This window comes from Lucilia sericata, unplaced genomic scaffold (assembly GCF_015586225.1).
Source record: "Lucilia sericata isolate MDLA Ls3-8-SP2 unplaced genomic scaffold, ASM1558622v1 Contig000266F_arrow, whole genome shotgun sequence".
Taxonomy (NCBI): Eukaryota; Metazoa; Arthropoda; class Insecta; order Diptera; family Calliphoridae; genus Lucilia; species Lucilia sericata.
This window is the reverse complement of record NW_023994291.1, coordinates 220,195-232,500: the sequence shown is the minus strand read 5'-3', so window position 1 is coordinate 232,500 and position 12,306 is coordinate 220,195. Positions and strand designations below refer to the sequence as shown.

The 12,306-nt window shown below is 31.1% G+C and overlaps 1 protein-coding gene across 1 annotated transcript in view; it reads left to right on the top strand.

Moving 5' to 3' along the window:
* Positions 1 to 4,606, top strand: part of LOC119602975 (peptidyl-prolyl cis-trans isomerase 5) — a 6,390-nt gene extending 1,784 nt beyond the window's left edge. The window contains exon 3 of the mRNA XM_037954817.1: positions 3,845 to 4,606. Within this exon, the coding sequence (XP_037810745.1) occupies positions 3,845 to 4,247 (403 nt within the window). The 3' untranslated portion in view covers positions 4,248 to 4,606. The remainder of the gene's footprint in view (positions 1 to 3,844) is intronic.
* The last annotated feature ends 7,700 nt before the right edge of the window (positions 4,607 to 12,306 follow it).

Here is a 12,306-nt window from a genome sequence, read left to right as displayed (position 1 = left end):
TTGAAATTTAGAACTCAAATTTGTTTTTTAATAAAAAAACAAATAATGTAATATGTTTGATAAAAGATATCATTGTTTCTCTAATTACAACAGAAACTCATTTATGATTTCCTGTTTATTTAATTAATAATAATAAAAAATAAGTACATTTCAAATTGAAATAAAAGAAGTTTGAGCAAATAATAAAGAACTAAACTTGAACTAAGCTAGAACTGAATTGGAACTAAAGTAGAATTCAAATAGAACTGAACTAGAACTAGAACTGAACTAGAACTAGAACTGAACTAGAACTGAACTAGAACTGAACTAGAACTGAACTAGAACTGAACTAGAACTGAACTAGAACTGAACTAGAACTGAACTAGAACTGAACTAGAACTGAACTAGAACTGAACTAGAACTGAACTAGAACTGAACTAGAACTGAACTAGAACTGAACTAGAACTGAACTAGAACTGAACTAGAACTGAACTAGAACTGAACTAGAACTGAACTAGAACTGAACTAGAACTGAACTAGAACTGAACTAGAACTGAACTAGAACTGAACTAGAACTGAACTAGAACTGAACTAGAATTGAACTAGAACTGAACTAGAACTGAACTAGAACTGAACTAGAATTGAACTAGAACTGAACTAGAATTGAACTAGAACTGAACTAGAACTGAACTAGAACTGAACTAGAACTGAACTAGAACTGAACTAGAACTGAACTAGAACTGAACTAGAACTGAACTAGAACTGAACTAGAACTGAACTAGAACTGAACTAGAACTGAACTAGAACTGAACTAGAACTGAACTAGAACTGAACTAGAACTGAACTAGAACTGAACTAGAATTGAACTAGAACTGAACTAGAACTGAACTAGAACTGAACTAGAACTGAACTAGAACTGAACTAGAATTGAACTAGAACTGAACTAGAACTGAACTAGAACTGAACTAGAACTGAACTAGAACTGAACTAGAACTGAACTAGAAGTGAACTAGAACTGAACTAGAACTGAACTAGAACTGAACTAGAACTGAACTAGAACTGAACTAGAACTGAACTAGAACTGAACTAGAACTGAACTAGAACTGAACTAGAACTGAACTAGAACTGAACTAGAACTGAACTAGAACTGAACTAGAACTGAACTAGAACTGAACTAGAACTGAACTAGAACTGAACTAGAACTGAACTAGAACTGAACTAGAACTGAACTAGAACTGAACTAGAACTGAACTAGAACTGAACTAGAACTGAACTAGAACTGAACTAGAACTGAACTAGAACTGAACTAGAACTGAACTAGAACTGAACTAGAACTGAACTAGAACTGAACTAGAACTGACACTAGAACTGAACTAGAACTGAACTAGAACTGAACTAGAACTGAACTAGAACTGAAACTAGAACTGAACTAGAACTGAACTAGAACTGAACTAGAACTGAACTAGAACTGAACTAGAACTGAACTAGAAGACTAGAACTGAACTAGAACTGAACTAGAACTGAACTAGAACTGAACTAGAACTGAACTAGAACTGAACTAGAACTGAACTAGAACTGAACTAGAACTGAAACTAGAACTGAACTAGAACTGAACTAGAACTGAACTAGAACTAACTAGAACTGAACTAGAACTGAACTAGAACTGAACTAGACTGACTAGAACTGAACTAGAACTGAACTAGAACTGAACTAGAACTGAACTAGAACTGAACTAGAACTGAACTAGAACTGAACTAGAACTGAACTAGAACCTGAACTAGAACTGAACTAGAACTGAACTAGAACTGAACTAGAACTGAACTAGAACTGAACTAGAACTGAACTAGAACTGAACTAGAACTGAACTAGAACTGAACTAGAACTGAACTAGAACTGAACTAGAACTGAACTAGAACTGAACTAGAACTGAACTAGAACTGAACTAGAACTGAACTAGAACTGAACTAGAACTGAACTAGAACTGAACTAGAACTGAACTAGAACTGAACTAGAACTGAACTAGAACTGAACTAGAACTGAACTAGAACTGAACTAGAACTGTACCAGAACTGAAATAGAACTGAACTAGAACTGAACTAGAACTGTACCAGAAATGAACTAGAACTGAAATAGAACTGAACTAGATCTGAACTAGAACTGAACTAGAACTGAACTAGAACTGAACTAGAACTGAACTAGAACTGAACTAGAACTGAACTAGAACTGAACTAGAACTGAACTAGAACTGAACTAGAACTGAACTAGAACTGAACTAGAACTGAACTAGAACTGAACTAGAACAAAACTAGAACTGAACTAGAACTGAACTAGAACTGAACTAGAACTGAACTAGAACTGAACTAGAACTGAACTAGAACTGAACTAGAACTGAACTAGAACTGAACTAGAACTGAACTAGAACTGAACTAGAACTGAACTAGAACTGAACTAGAACTGAACTAGAACTGAACTAGAACTGAACTAGAACTGAACTAGAACTGAACTAGAACTGAACTAGAACTGAACTAGAACTGAACTAGAACTGAACTAGAACTGAACTAGAACTGAACTAGAACTGAACTAGAACTGAACTAGAACTGAACTAGAACTGAACTAGAACTGAACTAGAACTGAACTAGAACTGAACTAGAACTGAACTAGAACTGAACTAGAACTGAACTAGAACTGAACTAGAACTGAACTAGAACTGAACTAGAACTGAACTAGAACTAGAACTGAACTAGAACTGAACTAGAACTGAACTAGAACTGAACTAGAACTGAACTAGAACTGAACTAGAACTGAACTAGAACTGAACTAGAACTGAACTAGAACTGAACTAGAACTGAACTAGAACTGAACTAGAAACTGAACTAAGAACTGAACTAGAACTGAACTAGAACTGAACTAGAACTGAACTAGAACTGAACTAGAACTGAACTAGAACTGAACTAGAACTGAACTAGAACTGAACTAGAACTGAACTAGAACTGACTAGAACTGAACTAGGACTGAACTAGAACTGAAACTAGAACTGAACTAGAACTGAACTCAGAACTCGAACTAGAACTGAACTAGAACTGAAATAGAACTGCACTAGAACTGAACTATGAACTGAACTAAGAAACTGACTAGAACTGAACTAGTACTGAACTAGAACTGAACTAGAACTGAACTAGAATGAACTAGAACTGAACTTGAACTGAACTAGAACTCAACTAGAACTAAACTACCACTGAACTAGACTAAATTGAGCCCCTTAACTAGAACTGAACTAGAACTGAACTAGAACTCAACTAGAACTAAACTAGAACTAAACTAGAAACTGAACTGGAACTAAATTGAGCCCTTAATTACTATGCAAGTCTTATGAGATATCTGCAATTCAATTTGACAGATCAAATGAGTTTCGTTTCATAACTATGGGTTAAATTACTAATGAGAGAGTGTATTACAAAGAAAATGTCTCTAAAATGCTTACGTAGTTGCAATTGTAATTAAACAAAAACACAATAGCAGCGGCGGCGAAATATTTAAACGCATAAAAACTTATTGCTAAAATAAATATAAAAAGGGAATGCTGGAATTGTGCCCAGTAATTATAATGAACATAGAAAAAGTATAGTCATTCATTTATGTACATATGGAAGTAAATGAATAAACAAAAAAACACTTCTTTACAACTTTTAAACATTTACATACAAATGCATGATTTGCAAGTGCATTCAACTCAATTGCAAATTTGTTTTTCAAATCAATAAAGCAAGAATAATAAAAATCTCCTTTGTATATCTATTAACTAATAAATTTCGATTAAATAAATAAGTTATTTTAATATGCGCCTTATATTCTTTAAAATTTACAGTTATGTAGGCAGCAAATTCCATCGCGTCATTAAGGATTTCATGATTCAAGGTGGTGATTTCACACGTGGTGATGGCACTGGTGGCCGTTCCATCTACGGTGAACGTTTCGAAGATGAGAACTTCAAGCTTAAGCATTATGGTGCTGGTTGGTTGTCCATGGCCAATGCTGGCAAAGATACTAACGGTTCACAATTCTTCATTACCACCAAACCCACTTCCTGGTTGGATGGTCGTCATGTTGTCTTCGGCAAGGTATTGTCTGGCATGGATGTTGTACGTAAAATCGAAAAGGTTAGCACTGATGGCCGTGATCGTCCCACTAAGGATGTTGTTATTGCCAACAGTGGTTCTTTGCCAGTGCCCGAACCATTTTCGGTAGCTAAGGCTGATGCTACTGAATAGATTCTGTGAGAGAGTAATTAGCAGCTTTTAACAAACAGCAGATGTTTATTATTTAAGTTTTCATGTTTAAGAATATTTGCAAAAATTAAGATCTGTTTTAATAATAATAATAATAATAAATGAAATTATATATTATAGAATTAATTGAAAAAAAAGAAGATACAAAAAAAGAAAACCAGTTTATAACTAGGGTAAAAAACACATTGTTGCATTTAATTCTCATTAATTATTAAGAGGGTCTTCCCATTGTTTTTTAGTTTTTTTCTAAATAGTTCGTTTAGAACTGAGAAAATAATTTGAAATTCAAATGAAAAGAAAGTAATAAAAAACCTGAAATTAAATCTCAAACTAAAGTTAAATTTTGTGAATTTTATTTTAAACTTTAAGTTTGTGCGATGATCGATGATAAAAGTCATTGAACCGTAAGAGACGTGTATAAAATGTTGTTGCATAGTTTCCACCACTGCTATTCGACCTGTTGCCTTCGAAGACCTTTATTAATAAATATCAATTGTTTGTGTTTATACATATTCCCTCTTTTCCCTTGTTCCCTTTTGTTGATTTTCAAACCTGTTTCGAAATTATTGTTAACATTTGCGAATTCTCTTAACATCTGCCTTTTTAGGTTTTATTTAAGTTTCTTGTTTCTTTGTTGTTTTAAGTGATTTTGTCTTTTTTCTTCATGTTTGTTTGTTTTAACTTATTTGTCTGTCAATTTGTTCTATTTTGGTTACTATTTTATTGATTTAGTTGTTGTCAAAAATACGCTAATAAATCGTGATTGAAATAATAAATTTATTAACATACACACACACAAACATATGTATGTATGTATGTATTTATTAAAAAAAAATCTTAATGTTTATTGCAAATATTTAAATTCCCTGCAGTTTGAAAGCTAACAACCGCCATTTTAAAACTGCTTTAGTCATTTATTGCACCCTACATAGTTATTACATTATTTCAAAAGTTTGGAACATAATAGGTACCTACATATTTTCTAACATTTAAAAAAGGATAATGGTCTAAGTTAATTTAAGTGAAATCGCCCCCTATTCTTTAACAAAGTTGTTTGATAAATGCTTCATGTTCGACTTGTGACCACAGTTATTAATATAAATCCACAAAGAGAGAATTTAAAACAACACAAAAAGTACCATTTTATTTACACCACAATTTCAACACTGGCTAGTGGTGAGTAATTTTTTGGGTTTAGTGCGTATAAATAAATTCAACCGTTAAATTTGAATTAGATATTCAAGTTAAGGTTTTTTCATTAAAATATGAGTGATAACAGATTTTTACTATTTTCTTGATTAAAGCCTTATAAAAGAAACTACAGCCGATTTTAGTTTTCTTATATAAAAATCGATTTTTAGTGGGAAATATGAGTGATCACAGATTTTCACTATTTTCTTGATTAGAGCCATATGTAAGAAACTACAGTCGATTTAAGTTTTCCCATATAAAAATCGATTTTTAGTGGGAAATATGAGTGATCACAGATTTTCACTATTTTCTCGGTTGGGGCCATATTTAAGAAACTACAGCCGATTTTAGTTTTCCTATATAAAAATCGATTTTTAGGGGGAAATATGAGTGATCACAGATTTTCACTATTTTCTTGATTAGAACAATATTAAAGAAACTACAGCCGATTTTAGTTTTCCCATATAAAAATCGTTTTTAGTGGGAAATATGAGTGATCACAGGTTATCAGTATTTTCTTGATAAGAGCCATATTTAAGAAACTACAGCCGATTTAAGTTTTCCCATATAAAAATCGATTTTTTAGTGGGAAATATGAGTGATCACAGTTCTTGATTAGAACGATATTAAAGAAACTACAGCTGATTTTAGTTTTCCTATATAAAAATCGATTTTTAGTGGGAAATATGAGTGATCACAGGTTATCAGTATTTTCTTGCTTAGAGCCATATTTAAGAAACTACAGCCGATTTAGTTTTCCTAGATAAAAATCGATTTTTAGTAGGAAATATGAGTGATCACAGATTTTCATTATTTTCTTGATTAGAACGATATTAAAGAAACTACAGCTGATTTTAGTTTTCCTCTATAAAAATCGATTTTTAGTGGGAAATATGAGTGATCACAGATTTTCACTATTTTCTGGATTGGAGCGTTATTTAAGAAACTACAGCCGATTTTAGTTTTCCCATATAAAAATCGATTTTCAGTGGGAAATATGAGTGATCACAGATTTTCACTATTTTCTTGATTGGAGCCATATTTAAGAAACTACAGCAGATTTAAGTTTTCCCATATAAAAATCGATTTTTAGTGGGAAATATGAGTGAACACAGATTTTCACTATTTTCTTGATTGGAGCGTTATTTAAGAAACTACAGCCGATTTTAGTTTTCTTATATAAAAATCGATTTTAGTGGGAAATATGAGTGATCACAGATTTTCACTATTTTCTTGATTAGAGCGTTATTTAAGAAACTACAGACGATTTAAGTTTTCCCATATAAAATCGATTTTTAGTGGGAAATATGAGTGATCACAGATTTTCGCTCTTTCCGATTTTAGTTTTCCTATATAAAAATCGATTTTTAGTGGGAAATATGAGTGATCACAGATTTTCACTATTTTCTTGATTAGAGCGTTATTTACGAAACTACAGCCGATTTTAGTTTTCCCATATAAAAATCGATTTTTAGTGGGAAATATAAGTGATCACAGATTTTCACTATTTTCTTGATTGGAGCCATATTTAAGAAACTACAGCCGATTTTAGTTTTCCTATATAAAATCGATTTTTAGTGGAAATATGAGTGATCACAGATTTTCACTATTTTTCTTGATTAGAGCCTTTTTAAAGAAACTACTGCCGATTTTAGTTTTCCCATATAAAAATCGATTTTTAGTGGGAAAATATGAGTGATCACAGATTTTCACTATTTTCTTGATTAGAGCTATATTAAAGAAACTACAGCCGATTTTAGTTTTCCCATATAAAAATCGATTTTTAGTAGAAAATATGAGTGATCACAGATTATCATTATTTTCTTGATTGGAGCCTTATTAAGAAACTACAGCCGATTTTAGTTTTCCCATATAAAAATCGATTTTTTGTGGGAAATATGAGTGATCACAGATTATCACTATTTTCTTGATTAGAGCTATATTAAAGAAACTACAGCCGATTTTAGTTTTCCCATATAAAAATCGATTTTTAGTGGGAAATATGACTGATCACAGATTTTCACTATTTTCTTGATTAGAGCCTTTTTAAAGAAACTACTGCCGATTTTAGTTTTCCCATATAAAATCGATTTTTAGTGGGAAATATGAGTGATCACAGATTTTCACTATTTTCTTGATTAGAGCTATATTAAAGAAACTACAGCCGATTTTAGTTTTCCCATATAAAAATCGATTTTTAGTAGAAAATATGAGTGATCACAGATTATCATTATTTTCTTGATTGGAGCCTTATTAAAGAAACTACAGCCGATTTTAGTTTTCCCATATAAAAATCGATTTTTTGTGGGAAATATGAGTGATCACAGATTATCACTATTTTCTTGATTAGAGCTATATTAAAGAAACTACAGCCGCTTTTAGTTTTCCCATATAAAAATCGATTTTTAGTGGGAAATATGAGTGATCACAGATTTTCACTATTTTCTTGATTGGAGCCTTATTTAAGAAAACTACAGCCGATTTTAGTTTTTCCCATATAAAAATCAATTTTTAGTGGGAAATATGAGTGATCACAGATTTTCACTATTTTCTTGATTAGAGCCATATTTAAGAAACTACAGCCGATTTTAGTTTTCCCATATAAAAATCGATTTTTAGTGGAAAATATGAGTGATCACAGATTTTCACTATTTTCTTGATTAGAGCCATAATTAAGAAACTACAGCCGATTTTAGTTTTCCCATATAAAAATCGATTTTTAGTGGAAAATATGAGTGATCACAGATTTTCACTATTTTCTTGATTGAGGCCTTATTAAAGAAACTACAGCCGATTTTAGTTTTCCCATATAAAAATCGATTTTTAGTGGAAAATATGAGTGATCACAGATTTTCACTATTTTCTTGATTAGAGCCATATTTAAGAAACTACAGCCGATTTTAGTTTTCCCATATAAAAATCGATTTTTAGTGGGAAATATGAGTGATCACAGATTTTCACTATTTTCTTGATTGGAGCCTTATTAAAGAAACTACAGCCGATTTTAGTTTTCCCATATAGAAATCGATTTTTAGTGGAAAATATGAGTGATCACAGATTTTCACTATTTTCTTGAGTAGAGCGTTATTTAAGAAACTACAGCCGATTTTAGTTTTCTTATATAAAAATCGATTTTTAGTGGGAAATATGAGTGATCACAGATTTTCACTATTTTCTTGATTAGAGCCATATTTAAGAAATTACAGCCGATTTTAGTTTTGTCATATAAAAATCGATTTTTAGTGGGAAATATGAGTGATCACAGATTTTCACTATTTTCTTGATTAGAGCGATATTAAAGAAACTACAGCCGATTTTAGTTTTGTCATATAAAAATCGATTTTTAGTGGGAAATATGAGTGATCACAGATTTTCACTATTTTCTTGATTGGAGCGATATTTAAGAAACTACAGCCGATTTTAGTTTTGTCATATAAAAATCGATTTTTAGTGGGAAATATGAGTGATCACAGATTTTCACTATTTTCTTGATTGGAGCGATATTTAAGAAACTACAGCCGATTTTAGTTTTCCCATATAAAAATCGATTTTTAGTGGGAAATATGAGTGATCACAGATTTTCACTATTTTCTTGATTAGAGCGATATTTAAGAAACTACAGCCGATTTTAGTTTTCCCATATAAAAATCGATTTTTAGTGGGAAGTATGAGTGATCGCAGATTTTCACTATTTTCTTGATTGGAGCGATATTTAAGAAACTACAGCCGATTTTAGTTTTGTCATATAAAAGTCGATTTTTAGTGGGAAATATGAGTGATCGCAGATTTTCACTATTTCCTTGATTGGAGCCTTATTAAAGAAACTACAGCGGATTTTAGTTTTCCTACATAAAAATCGATTTTTAGTGGGAAATATGAGTAATCACAGATTTTCAATATTTTCTTGATTGGAGCCATATTTAAGAAACTACAGCCGATTTTAGTTTTCTTATATAAAAATCGATTTTTAGTGGGAAATATGAGTGATCACAGATTTTCACTATTTCCTTGATTGGAGCCTTATTAAAGAAACTACAGCCGATTTTAGTTTTCCTATATAAAAATCGATTTTTAGTGGGAAATATGAGTAATCACAGATTTTCAATATTTCCTTGATTGGAGCCATATTTACGAAACTACAGCCGATTTTAGTTTTCTTATATAAAAATCGATTTTTAGTGGGAAATATGAGTGATCACAGATTTTCACTATTTTCTTGATTGGAGCGTTATTTAAGAAACTACAGCCGATTTTAGTTTTCCCATATAAAAATCGATTTTTTAGTGGGAAATATGAGTGATCACAGATTTTCACTATTTTCTTGATTGGGGCCTTATTAAAGAAACTACAGCCGATTTTAGTTTTCTCATATAAAAATCGATTTTTAGTGGGAAATATGAGTGATCACAGATTTTCACTATTTTCTTGATTGGAGCCTTATTAAAGAAACTACAGCCGATTTTAGTTTTCCTATATAAAAATCGATTTTTAGTGGGAAATATGAGTGATCACAGATTTTCACTATTTTCTTGATTGGAGCCTTATTAAAGAAACTACAGCCGATTTTAGTTTTCCCGTATAAAAATCGATTTTTAGTGGGAAATATGAGTGATCACAGATTTTCACTATTTTCTTGATTGGAGCGATATTTAAGAAACTACAGCCGATTTTAGTTTTCCCATATAAAAATCGATTTTTAGTGGGGAATATGAGTGATCACAGATTTTCACTATTTTCTTGATTGGAGCGATATTTAAGAAACTACAGCCGATTTTAGTTTTCTTATATAAAAATCGATTTTTAGTGGGAAATATGAGTGATCACAGATTTTCAATATTTTCTTGATTGGAGCGTTATTTAACAAACTACAGCCGATTTTAGTTTTCCTATATAAAAATCGATTTTTAGTGGGAAATATGAGTGATCACAGATTTTCACTATTTTCTTGATTAGAGCTATATTAAAGAAACTACAGCCGATTTTAGTTTTCCCATATAAAAATCGATTTTTAGTGGGAAATATGAGTGATCACAGATTTTCACTATTTTCTTGATTGGAGCGTTATTTAAGAAACTACAGCCGATTTTAGTTTTCTTATATAAAGATCGATTTTTAGTGGGAAATATGAGTGATCACAGATTTTCACTATTTTCTTGATTAGAGCGTTATTTAAGAAACTACAGCCGATTTTAGTTTTCCTATATAAAAATCGATCGTATATAAAAATCGATTTTTAGTGGGGAATATGAGTGATCACAGATTTTCACTATTTTCTGATTGGAGTGTTATTAAAGAAACTACAGACGATTTTAGTTTTCCCATATAAAAATCGATTTTTAGTGGGAAATATGAGTGATCACAGATTTTCACTATTTTCTTGATTGGAGCATTATTTAAGAAACTACAGCCGATTTTAGTTTTCTTATATAAAAATCGATTTTTAGTGGGAAATATGAGTGATCACAGATTTTCACTATTTTCTTGATTGGAGCGTTATTTAACAAACTACAGCCGATTTTAGTTTTCCCATATAAAAATCGATTTTTAGTGGGAAATATGAGTGATCACAGATTTTCACTATTTTCTTGATTAGAGCGTTATTTAAGAAACTACAGCCGATTTTAGTTTTCCCATATAAAAATCGATTTTTAGTGGGAAATATGAGTGATCACAGATTTTCACTATTTTCTTGATTAGAGCGTTATTTAAGAAACTACAGCCGATTTTAGTTTTCCTATATAAAAATCGATTTTTGGTGGGAAATATGAGTGATCACAGATTTTCACTATTTTCTTGATTGGGGCCATATTAAGAAACTACAGCCGATTTAAGTTTTCCCATATAAAAATCGATTTTTAGTGGAAAATATGAGTGATCACAGATTTTCACTATTTTCTTGATTGGAGCGATATTAAAGAAACTACAGCCGATTTTAGTTTTCTCATATAAAATCGATTTTTAGTGGGAAATATAAGTGATCACAGATTTTCACTATTTTCTTGATTGGAGCCATATTTAAGAAACTACAGCCGATTTTAGTTTTCTTATAAAAAAAATCGATTTTTAGTGGGAAATATGAGTGATCACAGATTGTCACTATTTTCTTGATTAGAGCGTTATTTAAGAAACTACAGCCGATTTTAGTTTTCCCATATAAAAATCGATTTTTGGTGGGAAATATGAGTGATCACAGATTTTCACTATTTTCTTGATTAGAGCGTTTTTTAAGAAACACAGCCGATTTTAGTTTTCCTATATAAAAATCGATTTTTAGTGGGAAATATGAGTGATCACAGATTTTCACTATTTTCTTGATTGGAGCCATATTTAAGAAACTACAGCCGATTTAAGTTTTCCCATATAAAAATCGATTTTTAGTGGGAAATATGAGTGATCACAGATTTTCACTATTTTCTTGATTGGAGCCATATTTAAGAAACTACAGCCGATTTTAGTTTTCCCATATAAAATCGATTTTTAGTGGGAAATATGAGTGATCACAGATTTTCACTATTTTCTTGATTGGAGCCATATTTAAGAAACTACAGCCGATTTTAGTTTTCCCATATAAAAATCGATTTTTAGTGGGAAATATGAGTGATCACAGATTTTCACTATTTTCTTGATTGGAGCCATATTTAAGAAACTACAGCCGATTTAAGTTTTCCCATATAAAATCGATTTTTAGTGGGAAATATGAGTGATCACAGATTTTCACTATTTTCTTGATTGGAGCCATATTTAAGAAACTACAGCCGATTTAAGTTTTCCCATATAAAAATCGATTTTTAGTGGGAAATATGAGTGATCACAGATTTTCACTATTTTCTTGATTGGAGCCATATTTAAG